The 25,140-nt window shown below is 35.4% G+C and overlaps 2 protein-coding genes and 1 long non-coding RNA gene across 4 annotated transcripts; 1 reads left to right on the forward strand and 2 right to left on the reverse strand.

Annotated features, from left to right (window-relative positions):
• Positions 1-791: 791 nt before the first annotated feature.
• On the reverse strand, positions 792-6,647 carry LOC132804934 (uncharacterized). 2 transcript variants are annotated; one of them, XR_009640190.1, is made up of 4 exons: positions 6,193-6,535; positions 5,635-5,742; positions 2,564-4,064; positions 792-1,830 (listed from the first exon to the last, which is right to left on the reverse strand). It is a non-coding gene; the product is annotated as an uncharacterized LOC132804934 (long non-coding RNA). The 2 variants fall into 2 exon arrangements; XR_009640189.1 differs by lacking the exons at positions 792-1,830; positions 2,564-4,064 and having other exon boundaries at positions 5,442-5,742; positions 6,193-6,647.
• Positions 6,648-9,713: 3,066 nt separating this feature from the next.
• Positions 9,714-12,343, forward strand: LOC132804998 (uncharacterized). Its single transcript, XM_060819602.1, has 4 exons — positions 9,714-10,001; positions 10,104-11,024; positions 11,130-11,322; positions 11,583-12,343. The coding sequence occupies exons 1-4, from the start codon at positions 9,714-9,716 to the stop codon at positions 12,341-12,343; spliced, it is 2,163 nt and encodes a 720-aa protein (XP_060675585.1).
• A 9,442-nt stretch (positions 12,344-21,785) lies between these two features.
• Positions 21,786-22,364, reverse strand: LOC125421342 (probable disease resistance protein At1g61310). The gene has a single exon (XM_048470031.2). It carries the CDS (start codon positions 22,362-22,364, stop codon positions 21,786-21,788), a length of 579 nt encoding a protein of 192 aa, XP_048325988.2.
• Between the last annotated feature and the right edge of the window lie 2,776 nt (positions 22,365-25,140).

A 25,140-nucleotide genomic window follows, 5' to 3' on the forward strand; every position in this document is an offset into this window, starting at 1 on the left:
ACCCCAAAAATATTTTTAAAGGTGGGTCACTCACCTGGAGCACGCAATTAATCCAAGATCCACCACGGGATCAATTCTACGACTCACCGGTGCTCCTAGAACAAAATTCACAGACAGTCAAATAAAATAATATTTTAATTGGGTAAATAATACTCGGTACCCGGGGGTCAAAACACAAACGTTAACCAAAATAGGCGAATAATATACCGAATCGAAGCTCGTGGAACGAGGATCACAAATCCGGTCTCCATCGACCCCAATTCCGCCGGAGGTGGCCGAAATTTGGTCGGGAAGCTTCGGCCGGTTTTGATCTTGAGGGATCTTTCAAACGGTGGGGATTTTGGGCAATCTAACCCCGGAAATGGACTCAGAGGGGTCGAAAATAGTGGGATAGAGGTATGGGACGGGCTGGGTTGGTCGGAAACGACGAGAATCGCTGGAAAAATTTCACCTCGCCGCCGCGATTTCGCCGGCCCGATCTGGGCGCGTAAGGCGGCTGGCCGGGAAATTTGGTGGCCGAGGTCGCGAGGTGGCGGGCTACACCGGTGGCCGGCGCATGTAGCATTCCGGCAACTGAAATCCGGCGAAAAGCCGGTCAAACAGGGAGAGGGAGAGTGTCAAAGGAGAGAGAAAGGGAGAAAAGAAATTCTGCGTTTTTTGTTGATGGGAAGAGAAGGAAGAAAAGGAAAAAAAGAAAAAGAAAAAGAAAAAAGAAAAGGGTGTTTTCCCACGTGGGGAAAAGAAAAGAAAAAGAAAAAGAAAAAGAAAAGGAAAAAGAAATAAAATAAAAATGATTAAATAATATTAATAATAATATTATTATTTAAAATAATAATAAAACAAATTTGATTTTTACACATGGTTGACATGTGGCATTTCACCATGGTGATACATGGTCACCTTCATTAACTCACACGTGGCACTTCGTTATGTGTTTAAAAAAAATAATATTAAAATAATACGGTATTTGAAAAACTTTACAGGTCCATAACTTTCAAACCACATGTCCAAATCGGACGTGCCGCTAGTCTACGGACTCGTATCGATGAGCACTTCACAACCATACATGAGTCAAAGCTCAACCTTGCATGAATAAAAAGTCAACTCCGGCACCCCTTAGACAGTTTGGACCTCAACTCGTTTTGCTCAAAACTTTCAAACCGTAGCTCCGATTTCAACGTGCTACCAGTCTACGAACTCGTGCCAACGTGTATTTCGTAACGGTACCTCAGTCAACCTAGAATTCCAACCGGAACAAAAAGTCAACTTTTGACCCCTTCGGTCAACGGTCAACTCGGTCAACGTGCAAAAATTTCCGACATGGTTCGGGACGGGGTGTTACAACGTGCGTAGCCCTTTTACCTGAAGATTGGAACCAGAGAAGACTGCAGAATGCTTGCAAATAAAAAAATTTAGTTTCACAAACTCTATATTGACTTGGACATTGATTTTGGTACATTATCTAAACTTTTAACTCTGTGTAATATATATAGTTTCCCTATCCTATCCCCATTTTATAACTAGAATTAATATAATTAAATACAAACCGGAAAGAAAGAAACATGTTAATAGAACCACTCTAATAGAACATGAATGATAATCGATTGGATGAGCAATTGAAGTACCCATAATTACAAGAACCACTTGCTTCCATCTCAAGAAAAGTCCCTTTTTCCCTTTTTTTACCTCCAAATAAACCATAACATAAAACAGATATTTCCCATAAAACACTCAATTTTTCCTCTGTTCCCAGTTGTTCAAATTCAAAACCATATCCTATTCCTTTCAATTAGCAGCAATGGCTATATTTACTATCTTTACAAGGGTAACCTGCATATATGCCAAGCAAAGTGCATGTCAAAAGTTGGTAGTTATATGTTTGTCATATAGAGAAACATGACACAAACTGTGAAAACAGAATGTCAAAGATTGAGAGTGAAGTAAACTAATACCAGAAAAGTTGAACCCTAAATTAAATCTCAAGTAAGTTGTAATTTGAGAAATTATACATTAACTATGTCATACATAAACATGAAAATAAAAAGTATGGAAAATGTTCTTTTCGAAGTAGCAAAATGGAAATTTAAGGTTAATAAGATTCCCCATACATGCATATACCACATTCTGAAACTTGGAGAAATTTTTCCAGCAAATCCTTAAATATTAAATCAACGTATGATTCTTTTCGTATTCCTCAAGCACACATATTTAAGAAAACTTGTTAAAAAAAAAATACAGTAACAATATAATTATGATGACCAAAAAAAAAAAATTTTGAAGAGCGTTAAAATCATGCAAAACTAAGTATCTAAATTTGACCATAAATTTTTAATGCTTTTATAATATATACAAGGATGAATATTTTAAAATGCAAAATAAAAGAAAGAGATTCGAAAATGGTTTTTACCAATAATTTGTGAATGCCTTAACTATAATCTATCCTATGCCCATTTTACCAAACAAAGCAAAACAGAGTAGAGTTATACAAAAGCCGAACAGGGCAAAACAAAGTATTATATATAAACCAAACAGAGCAAAACAGAGTATAGGTTTACGATTTTACCTATCTAATACAGATGAATGGATGGATTGATAAATCACCCTTAGCTCAAACTCTCGATCTACAATTACATGAACCACTTGCTTTACACCTCTAAAATGGTCCATAATCTTTTAATTTTCCTAGAAGGCAACAAAATAAAACACATATTTCCCATAAAATTGAAAACGCTTATTTTTCCTCTGTTTCCAATTATTCAATTCGAAAGTCACAACACATTTTTTTCTATCAACATGATCACAAATAGTGACTAATCTTCAGGGGATCGTAAAACGTATCACCAAAATATAACAAAGATAGAATAGAAAAATCTAATATAAAGGCAGCTATTATTTTGTATAGATGCATTCCAAGAGCTTCCAAGTAAGCTTACAATTTGAAGCTCATGTATATACCTCAGTGAACACATTATGTTAACAACTCCAAAATGGCCATCACATCAAATTACTTTAATTAGCAAAGATAATTACTTCAATAAGCTCCTAACATATTTCTAAAACCAGGAATTGGCTGCCAATTTCTATCAATGGAAACCTGCTGATTTCCCGAGGTACAACGGACTAATGGCAAAAATGTTAAACCTCGATAAAAATGAAAAGTCAAAGTTGTAACTTTGACAAATTCTGCTGTAACTAGAATGAATTTAAAAGGAAACGCAGCCAAAATATTCATAACTTGACAAAGAATATGAACAGTACAGTATTCATCCCGTTCCAAATCTTGACACAGTGAATTTTTAGCTGTTAAAGACGCACTGCAGTGCATGTGCATCTTAACAGCCCAAACGCTAGCACAAGCAACACAGTTTTGCTTTCTTAATAGGATTCTGCTTAAATATTTAAGAATTTGAGACTCATCAAATTTTTTCAAATAAAAATTAGAAATCCTCTTTTTCTAAAGTAAATCCACTTTAAATTAGGTGCATCCTTGACAGCCAAAATACCAATAGAAGTGATACAGTTTTTCTTACTGATGTTGGATTCTGCTTATTATCTATGTACGTATTTGAGCCTCGTGTAGACCAACATATGTCCAGCTGCCATGAAATTTAGAATTTGGAACTTCCAGTAACTCACCTGGGACTCCACAAGGAAAACAACTGCAAGTTCATGGGTCATAACTCTACTGTTCCTTGTCAGCATGAAGCAAAAGCACTTTTTTCTTTTACTTTTCAATTGGAAAAAAGAACCAATCTTGAATTCACATGCTACAGTCGTAAAGTGGTGTTTGTTTAATCTCCTTTAACCAATGAATATTCACGATGGTAATGCTAAAGTGAACGTGCGAACAAAGTTCCCCATCTGCTAAACATGGGGATCATTAAAGGTAAGAGGCTTTGGGTTTACAAATTGTACGCCCGAGATGAAACCTCCTAAGTGATGAACTGTATGGTACAACGAAGTAATGGCAAAAAAGTATGACTCTTTAATATATCCTCAAGTACGGTATGATCTCCAAATTTACCAGTACTGAATAAATATTGCAACTCTCAATCCCATGGAGGCTGAAAATTAAACAGAAAAAGGAATTATTTGAAGACCTACATTTCCATTTATGGCAAATAAACTTTGATAATAGAAAGGACAGAAAATAAACCAAGAGGTTTAATAGAACAAAACAGAGTGTAATTTCATATAAATAAAACAGAGTAAAGGGATACTATTTTGCCATATCTACAAGAACCGCTTGCTTTGCACTTCTTACAGAGTCCTTTTTCCCCCATAAATCAGTCATTGTAATCTGTATCCTATTTTTCAACTTTCAAAACTCACATCCCCATTCTTTTCAATCAACATCTCCGGCTGGATGAAAAATAGTGTCTAAACTCCACTTGTTCTTATCATCATCTGCACAATGATCTATTTCAATTATCTCAAGTTGTTTAACAATAGAGATTGGCAAGAGTTTGTTCAGGCTCATACAATATCTTAATCATGCAATTCTCAACGTTTTGAATGAGTCTAGTGTAGGTTCCCCATGTCATATCTCTTTGAGATTTCTCAAATCATGAAGATACAATGTGTCTAAGCTACCAAAGACAGTACAGGGATGAATTTTCCCCATCAAATTAACTAAGCACTCTCAAGTATGTTATTCTGTTCTACTCTTAACTTCTTTAGTTCTGGAAAGCCCTCTGTATCTAATTCACAAACAATATTATTCACATCATTTAGTCCCTATAACCTCAGCTTTTCATACCTAATCAACAACATTTCAAGACCCTTCTCTCCTAAGCTTGGGAGTAAATTAGGCCTTACATATACAGAACAAAAATTTAACATAAATGACACCACTTAGCTGAATTTAAATACAATACTAGTTAGAAAATCTAGTGAGTTTAAACTTCAAGAATATAAGTCAACTCTAAATCAAACATTCTTCTACCACATAATTAAACCAAAAAAAAAAAAAAAAGGAAAAAGAAGAAAAAGACTACTAAGCGTAGATTTGATCCAGTAGATCCCCTTTTCGATCGATTTTCAAGGGGTTTCCAATTGTATCAGATTTGGTCTGATTTACATGGCGGCTCAAAACATCGTACATCCAATTAGCTTCCTTGAGATACAACTTCCTTCGGAGATTTTCCTGTCAGTTATTTCTACTTTACTTTCTAAGTCAGTTGGATTAGAAATAATTTTTAAATTTTTTTTTCCACCAAATAGTTGGAAGAAAAACAAGGTAATTTGCGTGGAAATTCGTTTCAATATGAATGTTACGTTGTTTTTTGTCTCCAATACTCATTACCTAGCCTTCTCATTCATTCCATGACTACCATATTTCCTTATAGCAACTTTTCTCAATTGTACAGTGAGTTTTCACAATGTTAAACTGCACATTATTTAGGAACTCTTAACTTTGACCCAAAAAAAAAAAAAAAAAAAAGAAATATTTTTATTTGTATTAAAAACAGAGAACATTAGATGAGTCATAACCACAAATGTCAAAATAGCCTAAATATACAATTAAGATTTAAAGACATAAAGTAATATATTACATGTCCAAACACAATACACCATTCAAAAGTAAATATATGAAACACCATTCAAAAGTAAACATATGAAATATTGTCTTACTGAGAATACTTTAAATTAGTCAACAATATTGTCTTGTTTATTCATACTCTAATAGCCAAGGAGATCTCTAACTCAATATTACCAAGACATGCCGGCGTACCTGAAACACTAAACCAAAAACAATTATCATGTAAAGAATACAATAGAAATGTACATATATTAGTAATTAATATATGTGACACAGGAGTCTCCCAAAGTTAAGCTACTTAGTTTAGTTAAAGTGCTGAATTTTGAAATTTCTGTTTTAAGGATCTGGTTTGAGCTAAATTCTTCATCAATGAGTCGAGTTTTGGCTATCAAACTTTATATAGTTGGAAAGCTACATGTGTCTAGGTTCCAACAAAACAAATGTTGTTCAATTTAGAGTTTTCTAGAGGAAGATATGGCCATTTTACCAAAGGGGTGCTGGTTTGCACGTGAACAGTACTTTTGTGCAAGACAGCTGAAAAACTTATTTATTTGTGTTCTCTTTTATTTTGGATCTATATTTATGTTTGTTGTAGAATTCTTGAACTCACTCCAATAAAGAAAATACTAAACAAGAACACACAAAATTACCGAGATTCGGCCAAATTGACCTACGTCCTCGTTGCTCAAGTGTTGAGCTTCTGCACTATAGAAAAATGGTGTTTATAAGCTTAATAACAGACCATCAATGGTGGATTCACACAAGAATACCCAAACCAATACCCAAGATCCCAATACATCCATTCACTCTTCAATCTCCACAGAGATCTCTGTCAAACCCATGTTAAGAACACAAAGAAAACAAGAAAGAATGGCTCTCAATACTCACGGGACTCTCTTCGCACAAAGCTACACAGGGTCTGCAATTTTTTCCCTTTTTTTGCTCTCTGTTTTTTCCTATCTGCCCCAGCAAGAAGAAGACCAAATATACATATATATCCAAAACAAGAAATGGTGCGTTCAACTAACTCCAGCAGCTCCAACGTGGCAAGTAACTTATGAAATATCCTTTCTACCCTTCATTATTGCTGCAGTAAAATGATGCCGTTTTGGACCTGCAAAATTCCCTTCTTTCTTCTCTTTTTAACAGCTTATAAACACATATATATATATATATATATATATATATATATATCTATAGCTGACCAAATTTAAGGATTATTTTTCTCACAATGTTTTTGGGAAGGATTTCTTTGTTGCTTAATTCTTTATCTGTTTGGTAAATTCCATTGAGAGGTGAAACCTATGGATATTGTGAAATGAAATTAGAAGCTAAAACCTCAATTAATTGTTTGTTAATGATTTAAATATGTTCACTTGATTGCCTGGTAATACATTACATATCATAAATAACTTAAGCCAACCAGTCACTACTTCATTAACAAAGGGTCAATAGACTATCATTCATTAGTCGTTGATTCTTTGACCAATGTTGGCAGTTAGAACTTGTGAATAAATTAGATTTTCTTACTGATGGAGCTTAAACATATAATTTTATTGAGCCACCCTCGAGTTTTGCATAACTATAAAAACGAAATAAGGTCATTCACTTTCATAATTGAACATTACAAAAAAATACAGGCCATAACATTTTTGTACTTTTTCTAGCTAAACGTTTTTAGAAATAGAAAATGTCAGTATTATACTGTGAACAATAACCCAGTAGCCAAAAGTTTCTAGCTATAACTATTATCATTTGCCGTGGTTAAAATTGTTTATCTTATTTATCATAACTATTTTTGTAGTTAAAACTAATTGCTGTGGTTAAAAACTAACTGTTAAGGCCAACAATAATTTTAGGCACAAAATTCATCAATTCATCATCGCTAAAAAAAGTTCTTTGTTTATATTTGGGATAACCAATAAATTTTCAAATGCATCGTGGCTTCCTAAACAACTATACCTAACATTAAGATTTCAATAATATATCTTTTCCCAACTAAAAAATAAAATAGAATGTCCTATAACGTACTTAGCCAGTCCAGGTGGCACTTTCTTAACTTTAACCATTATCTATATCAATTTATCTAGATTATATAAATTTTTTAAACCATTTTTCATCCGCATTATTTTTATTTTTATTTCTCAGGTTTCTAGTTGCAAAACAATGTCCAGAAACGCAGACCTCGAAACGCTTTTGAGGCATGCTTCCACACACGGCGTTTCAAGGCAATACGTTTTTTGAAGAGGGTAAAAATCATGCAAAACTAGTATCTCAATGTGATAAATGGTTTGAAATGCTTTTCAATGTGTAAAATAAATCAACATTTCGAAAAAATTGAATATGTTTAATTTCCCACCAAACACTTGAAGACAGAGGCTTCAAAATATGTTACCCTTTTTACCAATCAGAGCAAAACAGATTATAGATTAACGTAAAACCAAAGCAAAACATCCTATAATATAGTGTAAACCAAACAGAACAAAACAGAGTATAGACTATGTAACATTCAAGCACTTAACTAATTTTTAAATCCAGGAATTGACAGCCAATTTCCAGAAAATATTCGATGCCTAATTTGTTTGAGGTATTTTCCCCTGTGCCATAATGAGTTAAACAAATGAAACATTGTCTCACTGAAAATGCTTAGAATTAGGCAATAACATTTTCTGGTTTACTCAAACTCCCATAGCCAAAGAGACCTCTAACCCATTACCACTACAAAGATATCTCACCGTGTACCTCAAACGTTTACACCAAAAACGCTTATCATGTAAATAATACTATACAATACACATAATATTAATATTATATAATATACATAAAATATTGTCCAAATATATTATGAAAGCGACCAAAAGAATGAAAAAGAATAACAAAAAAGAAGGAAGATGGTACAAGAATAGTTGCAAATCTGTATAAAAATTGAAAGGATTATGACTGGTTAATACCCTTTGATTCAGGAGCCCAAATTTTTATCATTTTCTCATTTTATTATACAATACATATAATAATGTACAAACCAAACAGAATAAAACAGTGTGTAAGCTTACTTACTATTTTACCAATCTAATAATTGAAATAAGCCAAAATTCAGGATAATCCAAAAAATTATTCAAAGATAGTTTTCAAGGACTGACCTGTACGTCATCAATGAAAGGCACCAAACTTGCAGAGACCACAACATGTACAGTTTTTAGGAGATGGAGAGTGTTGAAGCAAATCGCTATTCGGCGGAAACATTTGAGGGAGTGAGATATGAGGTAAGAGAACATAAAGAAAGAGTTTACTAACGTTTGAGAAGTGTTTCATTATTTTGTAATTGAAAGCTTTTCGTATAAAATATTATAATATGAAAATCTTTCATGTACAATATCCTTCAATACTATATATTTATATTCTTCATGTAGTCAATATTCCAGGAGAAATAAATCCTTGCCATTTTGAATTAGAATTCCTTTTTGAAAAGCAATCTGGAAATTCTATTGCGTCCAAATAAAAAAATTGGGACTGAAAATTTTGTAATATAGTTTTGAAAAGCATAATTACATGTATCTTTACTGATAATATAAAAATTTTGAGGATGAGTTGGTACCTTCTTCAGTGAAGAGCTCTTGCAATGCAGGACCAGTGTGGTTTATCCAGTGTTCTTGTTAGAGTTAGTGACCCGAATTCTTGTTGACCCGACCCGAAAAGCTCGCGGTGCAACCCATTTGGTGAAACTAATTTTGGAGAAAAATTTAGACCTGTTCAATTTTAGGGTTTCTTCCGTACTATATATATATACATATATTTTTGTTCGGCTGTAATTGGGGTTTTTAGGGTATCTCAAAATTTGGCTCACCTTTGTACCAATCTTTCGATATTGGATTTGCTTCTCCCTGCCCGTGGTTTTTCCCGTCAAGGGTTTCCACGTAAATTGTGTGTTTGTTCTTCGTTTTCTTTGTTTCCATTTGTTGAGATATTATGATATGTTTTAGGAATGTAGATATGTTTTAGGGATGTAGTTGCTATTGTTTAGGATTGTTTCCTAAACAAAGAGTTTTACCTTAAGTAGAATTGCTGTAGGTACGTTATATATGGGTGAATGAATATCAATTAGGGTTGAGCTTTGACCCTTTAATTATTTTTTACATGGTATCAGAGACTAACATACACACACAATAAAACAATGGCCGGCGATGAACAACCACGATCGCTGCCACCTAAAATGGAGATGAATTCACCTTTTTTTCTCGGCACAGGAGACCGACCAGGGGACTTCATCACTCCCACTTGCTTACGCGGAGACAATTACGATGATTGGGCTTCAGATATTCAATTAGCATTGGAGGCACGCCGCAAGTTCGAATTTCTGGAAGGCACTATCACCGGACCGCAACCTCCATATACCCAATCTGATTGGAACACCGTCAATGCAATGTTGGTTTCTTGGATTACAAACACAATCGATCCAGAGGTAAAAAGTACCCTATCTAAATTTCGTGATGCGAAACGCTTATGGGAGCACCTTAAGCAATGATATGCTATGGTTAATGGCCCAAGAATTCACCAATTGAAGACTTCAATTGCTAAGTGTGAGCAACCAAAATCTATGTCTGTTACAACTTACTATGGCAAACTGAATGTATTATGGGAGGAATTATTTAAGCATGAACCGCTAATTTCTTGCAATTGTTGTTCGTCTTGTACTGCTGCATCATTGCACCAAGCAAGACGTGAACAAGGAAAATTACATGACTTCTTGATGGGACTCAATACTGATTTGTACGCTCAATTACGAACCAATATTCTTTCTCAAGATCCTTTGCCTTCGCTTGATCGAGCATACCAACTAGTGATACAGGATGAGCGTGTGCGGCTTGCCAAGACAGTCTCAGAAGACAAGCCAGCAGAGGTTCTTGGCTTTGCTGTCCGTACCGGCGCTGGAAGAGGACGGGGAAAAATGGAGAGGCCCGTGTGTAGCCACTGCAAGAAGACGGGGCATGAATCTTCAACTTGTTGGTCCCTCGTTGCTTATCCTCATTGTCACAAGCATTGCCATGACAAAAATCATTGCTATGAAATAGTGGGATATCCCGAGGGGTGGTCGGATCAAAACAAGGCTGATGGGGGTGCTGGCCGTAGTCGTCAGCTGGCTGGTCGTGGGCGTGGTTCAGCTCGTGCTAATGCGGCCAGTAGTACAATTGGAGCATCCTCTACTAAAAGTTCTCCCGATCAACTCTTCACACCCGAACAATGGCAAGCTCTTGCGGGGTTAATTGGTAATGCTCAAGTTCCGGATGACAGGTTGAACGGTAAGTTTGACACGAAGTCATGGATCATTGACACCGGGGCAACTCATCATGTGACCGGTGATTTGTCTTGGTTATTTGATACTATGGCGTTGTTTGAGTGTCCGGTTGGACTTCCTAATGGTGAATCTGTTGTTGCGACCCAATCCGGTTCAGTTCGATTGTCGGATAAAATCACTCTTAAAAACGTTCTTTATGTGCCGAAACTCAATTGCAATTTACTTTCGGTTTCACAATTGAATGATGACTTACATTGTATTGTCCAATTTAACTCTTATATGTGTGCTATACAGGACCACACCAGGGAGCTGATTGGAACGGGAGTTAGGCGAGATGGACTTTACTACTTCGGCGGAGCTGAAGGTGATTCGGTACAACATGTTTCTGTCCACAACGCAGCATCGACTTTGGAGTTGTGGCACAAAAGGATGGGACACCCTTCAGAGAAAGTAGTGAAGTTACTTCCTCCAGTTAGCAACCTTAAGGGTAATTTAAATAAAGCTTGTGAAATATGTTTTCGTGCTAAGCATCCTAGAGACAAATTTCCTTTAAGTGACAATAAGGCAACTAGAATTTTTGAGAAAATACATTGTGATTTGTGGGGTCCTTATAAACATGTTTCTTCTTGTGGAGCTCATTTTTTTTTTTAACTATTGTTGATGATTTTTCAAGAGCTGTGTGGATTTATTTGCTGGTCGATAAAACAGAAGTTTTTCGGATGTTTATGTCTTTTATTGCAATGGTAGATCGACAATTTTCTCAAACAGTGAAAGTTGTTCAAAGTGATAATGGTACAGAATTTCAATGCCTACTTGACTATTTTTCTGCAACTGGTATTTTATTCCAAACTTCATGTGTGGGTACCCCGCAACAAAATGGGAGGATTGAGAGAAAACACAAGCATATTTTAAATGTGGGGCGGGCATTACGCTTTCAAGCAACTTTGCCTATTTATTTTTGGGGAGAAAGTGTTCTTGCCGCAGCTCATTTAATCAACCGCACTCCCTCTCCTTTGTTACACAATAAAACACCATTCGAAATCCTGTTTGGCACCCCTCCTTCATATGAGGCAATTCACACCTTTGGTTGTCTTAGTTTTGCTCATGATCAAAAATCCAAAGGTGACAAATTTGCAAGTCGAAGTCGAAAATGTGTGTTTTTGGGTTACCCGTTTGGAAAGAAGGGGTGGAAGTTGTTTGATTTGGATAAAAAGGAATTTTTTGTTTCTCGTGATGTCAAGTTCTTTGAGGATGTCTTTCCGTTTGGTAACCCGGGTGCTGTCAATATTATTCCGGATAATATTGTGCCTACGGTAAATGTTGGAATTGATAGTGATTTTGCTGATTTTGTTGATGATGATGCTGATTTGCCTCACCCACAAGCCCAAACACCAACTCCCAATCTCATCCACCCTGAACCCCAAACCCACCAAGATCCGGCGCCCCATTTTGATACTACACCATTGCTATTTGTTTTTTCTCCCAATTCCGTAACAGTTCTGCTATGATGCTATTAATATCAACAATATTCCTAAGAGACGTTCTCGATTCCCAATCGTATTGCCAAAACCCACATATTGCATCCAATTCCGATGGCGATACCAATTCCAATCCCCATAGGGTCCTTAATTCCACTTTGAATCTCAGCTTTGAGGGGCATATAATATCATGTTTAGAGAAACATTGCATCTCAAAGCAGCCATAAATATGCAAGTGTTCTAACTTTGGAAATCTCATTGTACAGTTCCCTAAATAGAAGCTTGAAAGCGTGGGTAAATTATCAAGCAACAAGGAATGTAACCGAGGAAAAACAATTTCACGACCTTTCATGTCAACTCCTGCATCAGAAATTATCTCTACCATTCTTTTGCAACTACTTATTCTCAATGAGAAAACCTGTGTCATGCTTTTGGCTGTTTGGGAAGATAGTAAATGTAGCATTTCGTGGCTATCTGTCACTGTCAACCTCGTCGAATTTAGGAAGGATATGGAGGAAGGCCCTAAATTTTTTTAACTTTTCACACGTCAATTTTTCTAACTGGCAGCTCTCCTCCTCCTCTTTCATCAAATGCATCAAGTTTGGCAGTCCATCGAATTTCACTTCTCTACCAAATGACACCTGCAAAACCTTCACCTTCTTACAGTGTAACACTTCCAACTTTTTTAACAAAGGAAATCTTGGTGTATGTATTCCCGCATAGATTCTCACTAGATTGTGCAAATACGTGAGATATATATTTCCTGTAATTGAGGGAATACAAACTCATCATCATGATCACGGGGTAGTGCTGTCTCCAATCCTTCCTCGTTACCAACAACTTCTTCTATCCCACTACAATTGATGTTTCCATTACAAAGATCTCTTCCACTTTCCAACTTTCTCAGTTTCGTAGTCTTGTTTGCATTCCAGATGGAAATATCTCCATTAGATTCTCACAATATCCAACTTCAACCTCTTCCAATTCGCAAAAGGAATCAGCATTATATACTACAGGGTCAGTATTGCCATATCATCTTCAACCATCCATTCGACTAATCCTTAAACCCTTCAAGCTGGGGAATGGAACCTGCAATGTAGTTATCCCCATTAACGTATAAGAAAAATACTTGCTTATAATTATTATTATTATTTTTTTTTTTTACCCCCTCTCTATAACATCAGAAAATCAAATAATTAGGAAAAGAATTCAAATATAGCAAGGGCATAGTTTAGGCAAAAAGATAAAAGCTACAGAGGCTAATTAATTAAATATATATTGAAAATAGATCAACTAATAGTAAATGGTTTTTTTTCGGTTAAAAAAAAAAAGAAAGGAAAAATCAAAGAGCCCTGATATTGTTACAAGTCGGAATTAGGTCTCTCATTTGTAGCCTGCACAACACTCGTTTAGCTTGTCAGCCCCCAATGTAATGGGGGTGTAAGCATTTCTTTTGTTTTTGTTCTGTTTTTCTAATCAAGATAGTTCAGCAACAACAAATTAACCAAATAATAATGATAATATAGTTATAGACAAACATCAACAAAGCAGCCAAATTAACAAAGAGGTCTTTTTTTTCAATTTCAAATCAGTATATGCTTTTCAATAATTAAACAGTTTTTTTTTTTTTCCATTTTAAATCACAAGGCATGAGAAAATATTTCTCTCAGAAAAGAAAAAAGTATAAAAATATTCACTGATTCGCAGAACATCTACCAGCTGTTGGGGTTGCCTACTAGCAAGTGGACAATTGATTGGTTGATTAATTCTTCCTAAAGAATTAGCTAAAAAATACTTGTGCTTTTTTTTTTCTTTTTTTCCTCTTTCATATAATCTCAAAATGATAAAAAGACAAAAAAATATCAAAACAAGACATAGCAAAATTGCGAAATTGCTTTGTCATTTTTGCTTATTACATGCAAACTACATGTGTTACCAAGGTGTCATCATGCATGAAGTTATATTTTATAAACTTAACACCTAAACTAACACCTGGCTGCATAAACCAAAAAAAAAAAAAAAAAAGAGAGAGAAAAAAAAAAGAAAAGAAAAGAACATGTAATAATAGAAAACAACCAACTAATTCACAGTTCCATTAAATAGAAAACAATTTGTTATTTTTTATTTTTCTTTTATATATAAACAAAGAGGGGGGAAAATACAAAGATAGGACATAATTGAGGCAAAATGATAAAGCGACAAATTATAAATATATGAAAAATAAAAGATAAAACATAATAAAAAGAAAAAGAAAAAAGCTAATAAAAAAAAATCAACAAATGACCGAAAAATAAGAGGGAGAGAAAATAGAAACAACAAAAATCTTACATTTTCGTTGAAGAGAGATGGCATGATGGTGTTCGACTTGTCTTCTGACGACTCGGAAAATAAATCTTCAATTCAGGGCAATCCCGAATATAAAGATCATTTAACAATGAAAAATCAATGAAAATTCCAGAGGAGAATGCGGACAGTTTTGGAAGATCGTATAGCCAGAGAGAATATAGTTTAGGAAATGAGATGTTAACGGTCCTCTCATCCCTCCTCACTATTTCTTCCATGGCCCCACAATGCCTAACCTCAAGAGAGTAAAGCTGGTTAAAGCAGGCAGCAATAGAAGATGAAAATACATATTTCAAACACTGGCAGTTGGATACCTCCAATTTTGTTAAGAAACAGAAAGAAGGAGAGCTTGGTACAAGTTGGTCATCCCATAACTTTGAGGACCGCAATTGGAGAACTCAATAACTTGGTCGTTATCATCACCGTCATCTTGTATTTGACGAGTAAATATCTCCTCCATCGCCTTGCAATCACTTATTTCAATTTCCTCAAGCCATCTGGCATTGAAGAGCGGCTAGAGGTTCTTCAGACTGTCACAATCACTTACTGTCACAAATCTCAATGTTTTGAATAACTCCACTGTATCTTCCCCATGACATATCTGCTTGAGATTGCTCAAATTGCGAAGGAACAATTCCTCTAAGCTACAAAATGCAGTACAAGGATGAATTTCCCCCCTCGAATAATTAACCAAGTACTGAATTGTGTGATTATTTTGTAATGTCAAACTCTTCAATTCTGGAAAGCCCTCTGTATCTAATTCGTTTAAAATATTATTCACACCATTTAATTCCACGAACTCCAACACTTCAGACCTTTTCATTAACTTTTCAATCCCGTGCTCCCATAATAGACTGCTTTCTTCATGCTGGATTAGCAATTGTCTTGAACCAGAGTTTAGTGAAAGACCAAAATAGTAATAATCCCCAATTGTAACATCATAGCACTCCAATTTTGGACTAAATAAAACTTCTGGCAGTGAAATACCAGAATAGTAACAATCCCCAATTGTAATATCATAGCGCTCCAATTTTGGACTAACTAAAACTTCTGGCAGCATCACGATGTCTGGTATATTTAATTGTAAAGCAGTCAAATGATCCAATTGGTTTAGCTCATCAAGACCTACATTCCTTCCTTCTCCATCATCTTTATGCCAATTCTGAAACTCAACCACATACAACTCCTCTAAACGTTTCAAATGCTGTATGACATTGGACTCAATCAGTCGAAGATTGTCACAACCACTCAAATCTAACATGCATAGACGAGTAAGTTGTAATGAAGCACATATCCAATCAACCATCAATCATGACAGTACCAAAAAGGGAACAGAGGAAGTCAACCATTCTAGCTAGCTGTTAAGGTTACATATGGCAATATATATTCTGGAAACACCTCTCCCTTTATTATTTTATACCGTTGCTTTGTTTCTTTCCTTTTACAAAATTGACCTTTTTTATAAAGACTTGGTTGAACATCTTGTTAAGTCAAGAAAGAGTGAATAAGAATCTTCTTCACTTCATTGCTTTCTTTTTCAAAATCATTATGGTATCAGAGCCTTCCTCCATTGTTTCTGAAATGAGCTGCCATGATGAACTAAAGCTTACAATCCAATCATTCCATCAATGTGCTAGCCTTATTTCTATCAAATTAACCCCTCTAATTTTTTATTGTGGAGATCACAGGTTTTGCCCTTGATTAGAAGTCTTGGAATAGCCCATCATCTCACACACAGGAAACCAGCAGCAGAAATCTTGGAAAAAGATGGCATGAACAAGGAAAATCCACAATATGAGATATGGATAAACAATGATGGTTTACTTGTAATGTGGCTTCTTGGTATAATGACTCTGGAGATACTTACAATGATCAATGGAGAAGACACAGCAAAACAAATCTGGACAAGTCTAGAGGAGCAATTGCTCCCTAACACCATTGAAAAGGAAGCACTATTAAGAGACTCTCTTTTTGCCTTGATTAAAGGCTCTCTCTCTACTGATGAATATGTGCGGAAATTTAAAGGAATCTGTGATAGTCTTGCTGCCATCAACAAACCAATCTGAGAAACTGAAAAAGTCTTTCAATTTGCTCGTGGATTAGGTGTCAAATATCAAAATTTTTGAATTGCAACGCTCTCTAAACCACCATATCCCTCACTTAATCAGTTTCTTCTCTCCTTATAGAACCATGACCAAATATTTGCTGCACAAAATGAGGAAGAAAAGAAAGAGATTGATCATAACCAAGCCTTTTTTGGGCAAAGAGGACAAGGAAGAAATAATAGAGGTGGTCAATTCAACTCAAGAGGACGAGGATTTCCTCTCGCTGGATGGTCTGAGAACTCCAATCCTCATCCACACCAAGGCACACAGGGATATGGAAGCTCTAATAACAACTGGCAGAACCCACAAGTCAATAGACAAGGCTTTTATAGAGGAAATTCAGGACAGGTACGATGTCAAATTTGTGGACTAAACAATCATACTGCACTAAAATGTTTTCATAGATTTGACTATGCCTACCAAGAAGAAAGCATACCTGAAGCTCTTGCTGCCTTCACCATTCAAGATGGTAATGATCCAACCTTCTATGCCGACTCCGGAGCAACAACACATATGACCAATGGTGTTGGTAAGCTAGTCTCTGCACATTCTTATCATGGTGATGATGCTGTCTATGTTGGTAATGGAACAAAACTGCCTGTCTCACACATAGGAAATGCACTCTTAAAAACATATGATGGTAATCTAAAATTAAAAGATGTGGTTGTTGTTCATAAGCTAAAGAAAAATCTTTTATCAGCTAATCAATTAACACATGATAATGCTTGCATTTTTGAATTTGATGCTAACGGCTTTGTGATAAAGGACCAAAACCAAAAGATTCTAGTTAGAAGGAGTAAACAAGGACAGCTATATGCCCTTGAAGAAGCATAAGTGGAGGCCCTTGCTGCTATCAAAACACATACAGACAGTCCATCAAATCTCTGGCACCAAAGATTGGAACATCCTCATTCAAACTTTTACAAGTCCTTAAAAAAAATAATGTCATTGCCATCTCTAAATGGCTTAATAAAAATTTAGTTTGTACTAGTTGTCAATTAGGCAAATGATGCAAACTACCATTCTTTGATTCTAATAAAATTTGTCAATTTCCTTTAGAAAAAATTCATTGTGATTTATGGGGGCCTACTCCTATTTCTTCTATATAGAATTTTCATTATTATGTTATTTTTATTGATGATTGCACTCGATACACTTGGCTATATCCTCTTAAGTATAAATCAGATTTTTATGAATGCTTTTTAAAATTTCAAAAATTGGTAGAAAAACAATTTGATAGAAAAATTAAAATTTTTCAAAGTGATGGTGGAGGGGAATTTACAAATTCTATTTTCACTAGCCATCTTGTTCAATGTGGAATAGTTCATCAATTATCATGTCCAGGTACACCGGAGCAAAATGGGATCACTAAAAGAAAGCATCGTCACATTATAGAAACCAGCCTCACTATGATTTTCCATGCAAATTTACCTCTTAAATTTTGGATTGATGTTTTTCTTACAGCAACCTTTTTAATTAATAGATTACCTTCTTCATCACTTCACATGAAGACTCCTTTTTTTAAATTATATAAAAAGCACCCAAATTATAATGGTTTTAAAATTCTTGGGCTGCAAGTGTTTTCCTTACTTGAGATATCAAAACCAAAATAAATTTTTAAAGAAAACCTTTCCATGTGTGTTCTTGGGATACAGTCCCAATCACAAAGGCTATAGGTGTATTGATCCCACCACTAATAGAGTTTACATCTCTCACCATGTACTTTTTGATGAAAATATTTTTCCTTATTCTACTAACTCTGCTCCAAGGAATAATGTGTAGGAACTTGTTGTCACTACCTTTCCTGATCAAGATGAGTGGTACATCAAATCAAATACCTCCTTCTCTCCATCAAGTAGCTCAATTATATCTCACAAGGAGACCTCGTATAATGGTCCTATTGGTGCCTCACAACCAAAGTCCTTTACTTGCTGTCCTGAACAAATCAATCCTCCTGACATTCCCACTACTATAAATGATGATGTCATCACCACTTCATCTCAGGAGCAACCCCTTGAGTCAAGCAACGTAGATGCCACCATAGACATTGATAATCTTCAAGAAACAATAGTTCATAACCAGCTACCATGTACATCTAGATCCTCACGTAATCGGTGACCACCTACTTATTTAAGTGACTATGTCTGCCAACATATTTCTCCCTCCAATACTGCTCTTGTCATGACACAAGACTACCCCACTCAAGAATCTAAAACCTTGAAAACAGCACTCAAATTTCCTCATTGGAAATCTACAATGGAAGAAGAATTATTAGCTCTTCATCAAAACCATACTTGGAGTCCTGTTCCACGTCCTCAACATACAAATATAGTTGGATCAAAATGGGTATACCGAATTAAATATAAAGAAGATGGTTCTATTGATCGCTACAAAGCACGTCTTGTAGCTAAAGGTTTTACTCAAGTTCCTAGCCTTGATTATGAAGAAACTTTTAGCCCCATGATAAAGCCGACTACCATATGACTTATTCTTTCCTTTGCTGTAACATCTAATTGGTCAATTAGACAACTAGATGTTAAGAATGCATTTCTTCATGGTTTGCTTAAAGAAAGAGTCTATATGGAGCAGCCACCAAGTTTTATCAACCCAAAAGTTCCAGACCATGTTTGTTTATTACATAAGTCTCTTTATGATTTAAAACAAGCATCTTGTGCTTGGTTTGATAGATTATCTCAATACTTACTTACTCTTGGTTTTTTGTGCAACAAAGCCGATCCATCTTTATTTATTTATAAGGAACACAACGATATTATTTTACTTCCTGTTTATGTTGATGATGTACTTCTTACAGGAAGTAGTTCAAGACTTATCCAATGTCTCATTAACAAACTAAGCAGTGAGTTCACACTAAAAGATCTTGGTCCTCTCCATTACTTTCTAGGAATTGAGGTCAAGTACTTTTCTGGTGGTATCTTTCTTTGCCAACAAAAATACATTTGGGATCTTCTCTCTTGAAAACAAATGATGCACTCATCTCCTCTATCCACACCTATAGCTGTCAAGCTGCCTACATTAGCCGATGATCACACTCTAGTCAATGAAAATGATTTTTGTAGTATTGTCAGGGCTCTCCAATACCTCACTTTCACTAGGCTAGATATTACTCACGCTGTGAACAAAGTATGCCAGCATCTTCACCAGCCAACTCTTGCTTACTTTCGTGCTGTCAAACTCATGCTTGGCAACCTCAAAGGCACAGTTACATATGGCCTTCATATTATCTCCTAAAGTGCTTTAACTCTTAATGGTTTCTGTGATGCTGACTGGGCTGGATGTTCTCTCACTCGACGAAGTACAACAAGGTTTTGCATTTATCTTGGCTCAAATTGTGTATCATGGTCTTCAAAAAAACAACCCACAGTTGCTTGCTTAAGTACCAAAGCTAAATATCGTGCTATTGCCTTAACTCCAGCTGAATTAACTTGGATTAGTTATTTGCTTCGTGATATTGGTGCCACCTTATTGCATCCCCTTAACTATTTAGTGACAATATAAGTGCTCTCAACATGACTAAAAACCCTGTTTTCCATGCTCTAATGAAACATATCGAGATTGACTATCATTTCGTACACGAAAAAGTTGTAATTGGTGCACTTGAAACTAAATTCATACCATCATTGCAGCAAATTGCAGACGTGCTTACAAAACCACTGCCAAAACATTCTTGTCGAATCTTTAGAATCAAGTTGGGAGTTCACAATCTTTTCCTCGCCAGCTTGAAGGGGCCTAATGAAGCACATATCCAATTAACCATCAATCATGACAGCAACAAAAAGGAAACAAAGGAAGTCAACCATTCTATCTAGCTGTTAAGGTTATATATGGCAATATATATTCTGGAAACACCTTTCACGGGACTGCATATTTATAGCTCCCTTTATTATTTTATACAGTTGCTTTGTTTCTTTCCTTTTACAAAGATTGACCTTTTATATAAAGACTTGGTTGAACATCTTGTTAAGTCAAGAAAGAGTGAATAAGAATTTTCTTCACTTCATTGCTTTCTTTTTCAAAATCATTAAGTTGTCTTATCTCACCTGGCAATTTCTTGATATGGGATCCGAAAAGGTCAAGAATTTCTAGGTTCTTAAGTTTTCCAATTTTAGCTATGTCGTCCACATCGAAGTCACATAAACACAAGGTACAAAGATTTTGCAAGGATGATAAATGTGAAGCTAACACCTTTGGATAGTCACCAAAAGCTATCCCAGAGAATTGTAATACCCTAAGCAGTTTTATCCTGTCAAGAAAATCACCTAGGATTATTTTCGAAGATCTGCTCCACATGCAAACCATTAACCGAAGCTGTGTATATTCAAACCTTTCAAAAAGTAACTCATCCAGATAACCATTAGGCAGTGAAATTTCTTTCAAGTTTTCAAATTTTTCCTCTCTCAAAAATTCTTCTACCTCACCACCATCTCTGAAACAGTGCATATTATGATTTTCTTCTACAATTGATTTTATAATATCTTGAACCACATCATGCATTTTAACTGCGCCAGAATCATCACCATCCAACAATAAACAACAATCTTTCAGAGTATTGACCCAACCATGCATTCGATCTCTCGTGTTTTGCAATGTCATGTCACCTCAAAACATGCCCATACCCCAATAGTATCTCATCAAACATTCCATTTCTATGTTTGCATCTTCTTTGTGTAGAGAACGTAGAGAAACTAATTTCTTTGTTTGATCATTCTCTAGAATATGGTAACATAATTTGATAGCAGATCTCACAAATTCATTTTATTCAGAATTCTCTACTTTGTCAAGGCATCTCTCCATAGAGGCAACCCGCAATTTTTCAATGAATTTGCAACAATTACACTAGCAAGGGGTAGGCACCCACATTTTTTAACAATCTTATTTCCAACTTCTTTCAACACACGAGTTTTAGCCACATCGCCCACTATATCATTGAACCAGTTACTTGCTTCATCTTTTGATAGAAGTTCAACTTTGAAATTCTTATCAACACCCATATCGGCACCCAACACTCATACAAATCTCGAGGTAATCAAAATCTTACACCCCTTCTGATCATTTTCAAAAGCTATTCCAACATCCTCAAGTTTTAGTTCACTCCATACATCATCTACAACTATGAGAAACTTATTTTCATCCTTCAATCGATGTCGTATCTCAAGTGCTCTTTCAGATATCATTTTCTTTTTCAACTCTAGATCTAGCCTTTCTGCAATACGTTGTTGAATATTTTCAAGGTCCGGAGTTTGTGATATAGTAACAATAACTAAATCATTAAATAACCTCGGATATTCTTTTAAGGCCTTTCTAGCAATTTCTTTAACAAGAGTGGTTTTTCCTACACCAGGCATTCCATGCAATCCAATCGTTCTGATATTAGTGTCTCCCAACTCCTCCATTATTTCATCCACAAATTTCTCTCTTGTGACAGATCTTAGATAATCTTTATTTTCAAAATGACTTTGGAGTCTTGGACTGAACGAAATGTGATCAAAGTCGATCTTGCCTTTGAGTTTAACAACGGTCTCTCCCATCTCCTGGGCCTTTCTACCCAGTTTGTACCATGAAGCCAACCATGAAATGGACCCCATGAAAGCACAAATTATAAATATATGAAAAATAAAAGATAAGGAAAAAAAATGTTAATAATAAAAGATAAAAAAAAATGACCGAAAAATAAGAGGGAGAGAATAGAAACAATAAAAATCTTACATTGCTGAAGAATGATGGAATCAAGGTGTTTAACCTGTATGACTTGGAAACAACAGTTTTCAATTCAAGGCAATCCTCAATACGAAGACCATTTTACAATGAAAACTCCATGAAAATTCTAGAGGAGAATGTGGACAGTTTTGGAAGATCCGTAGCTTTAAAGAATATAGTTTAGGAAATGAGATGTTATCCATCCTTTCATCCCTGCTCACTATTTCTTCCATGGCCTCACAACCTTTTACCACAATAGAGTAGAGCTATTTAAAGCTGACCGCAATAGACGATGAAAATACATATTTCAAACACTTGCAGTCGGATACCACCAGTTCTGTTAAGAAACAGAAAGAAGTAGAACTTGGTACGAGTTGGTCATCCCATAACTTCTTGGCGGCATGACAGTTATACAACTCCAACTTCTCCAATTTCAGGAAACAAAGAAACTGCAGTGCACAATTAAATTAATGTCCATCTGAATATATATTTTCTCATCTCAGATAATTAAAAGAAAAAATATAAAGCTTAATAAATTGTAAAGCAATTCACTTTCAGTATATTGAACAAACATGCATGTACCTTCCCATTGAAAAGAGGCATGATGTCAGAATCTCCAACAAATGTTTCCTGTTCCTTTTAGGATGTCAACCAATTTTCTTCAAGGAGCAGATTTCTCTAAGCTTTGATACATTCTCCAACTTCAAGGAGCACAATTGGAGAAACTCCTCAATAACTTGGTTGTTATCATCACCGCCATCTTTTATCTGATGAGTAAATATCTCCTCCATCGCATTGCAATTACTTATTTCAATTTCCTCAAGCTGTCTAGCATCAAAGAGCGACAGGAGCTTCTTCAGACCACCACAATTTGTTACTTTTACAACTCTCAATGTTTTGAATAACTCTACTGTATCTTCCCCAAGACATATCTGCTTGAGATTTCTCAAATCATCAAGGAACAATTTCTCTAAGCTAAAAAAGGTAGTACAAGGATTAATTTGCCCCATCGAATAACTAACCAAGTACTGAATTGTATTATTTCTATCTAATCTCAAACTCTTCAATTCTGGAAAGCCCTCTATATCTAATTTGTTTACTATATTATTCACACCATTTAATCCCACTAGCCACAACTCTTCAGGCCTTTTCATTAACCTTTCAATCTTGTGATCTCGTAATAAACTGCTTTGTTCATGCTAGACTAGCAAATGCCTTGAACTAGGGTTTTGTGAAGCAGCTAGCGGTCCAATTTTGGTGAACTAAGGAAATGATCCCCAATTGTAATATGATAGCGGTCCAATTTTGGACTAAGTAAAACTTCTGCCAGCATCACGGTGTCTGGTACGATTAAATGTAGAGCAGTCAGATGGTCCAATTGTTTTAGCTTATCAAGACTTGCATTATTCTTTGTTTCCCCATTATTGTCTACTTGATCAACTTTATGCCAATCCATAAACGTGCCCACATACAACTTTTCTAAACGTTTAAAATGCAGTATGACATTGGGTTCAATCACTTGAAGATGCCCACAACCACTCAAATCTAACATGCGTAGACAAGTAAGTTCCCCTAGTCACTTCGCAATATCTCGATATATGATCTGGAAAGGTCAAGAATTTCTAGGTTCTTGAGTTTTCCAATTTCAGCTATGTCGTACACATCAGACTTACATAAACACAATGTGCGAAGATTTGCAGGGATGGAAAATGTGAAAGTAACAAAATTGGAATTCTAATACCTTAAGTGGTTTTATCCTGTCAAGAAAATCACCTGGGATTATTTCCGAATATCTACTCCACATGCAAACCATTAACTGAAGCTGTGTATATTCAGACCATTCAAAAAGTAACTCATCCAGATAACCATTAGGCAGTGAAATTGTTTCAAGTCTTCAAATTTTTCCTCTCCAAAAAAGTCTTCTACCTCACCGCCATTGCTGAAATAATGCATATTATGATTTTCTTCTGCAAATGATTTTATAATATCCCGAACCACATCATGCATTTTAACTGTACCAGAATCATCACCATCCAACAATAAACAATGATCTTTCAGAGTATTGACCCAACCATGCATTCGATCTCTCACGTTTTGCAATGTTATGTCACCTTTAAACATGCTCATACCCTAATATTATCTCATCAAATATTCCATTTCTATGTTTGCATCTTCTTTGTGTAGAGAACATAGAGAAGCTATTTTCTTTGTTTCATCATTCTCTAAAATATGGTAACATAATTTGATAGTAGATCTCACAACTTAATTTTGTTCAGAATGTTGAAATATAAACTTGATTATTATTGCTTTTTTTAATTATTATTATTAATTTTGTGGGCCTTAGTTACTTAAAGTCGAAGTTTTTTCTTAGAGTCCAAGTTTTCTTTATGCAAATAGGGTTAGCAACTAGTATAAATATGTTGCTGGTTTGTTTTTGTTTTGCTAGTCTTGTAAGCCGTAAGAAACATAGCATTCAATAAAATCAGAGTTTGTTTTTCCTTCCATTTTGCTCTTTTAACATAGTGGTATCAGAGCTGGTATCTACGCGAACAATAGCATAAACAGTGCATTCGTGAACAGTCATGTGAACAGTGTCTACGTGAACAGTCGCATGAACAGTATCGGTGATTTAAAAAAAAAGGGCCAATAACGGTATGGTTCCCT

Source organism: Ziziphus jujuba, chromosome 8 (assembly GCF_031755915.1).
Source record: "Ziziphus jujuba cultivar Dongzao chromosome 8, ASM3175591v1".
NCBI classification, from domain to species: domain Eukaryota; kingdom Viridiplantae; phylum Streptophyta; class Magnoliopsida; order Rosales; family Rhamnaceae; genus Ziziphus; species Ziziphus jujuba.

Bases quoted from the DNA above. Each gene is read 5' to 3' on its own strand.
- LOC132804998 (XM_060819602.1), top strand. From the start codon at position 9,714: ATGGCCGGCGATGAACAACCACGATCGCTGCCACCTAAAATGGAGATG. The intron at 11,025-11,129 runs GTTCTTTATGTG...TGTGCTATACAG, and splicing joins ATAAAATCACTCTTAAAAAC to GACCACACCAGGGAGCTGAT. The intron at 11,323-11,582 runs GTAATTTAAATA...TTGCAATGGTAG, and splicing joins TCCAGTTAGCAACCTTAAGG to ATCGACAATTTTCTCAAACA.
- LOC125421342 (XM_048470031.2), bottom strand. From the start codon at position 22,364: ATGGGGTCCATTTCATGGTTGGCTTCATGGTACAAACTGGGTAGAAAG.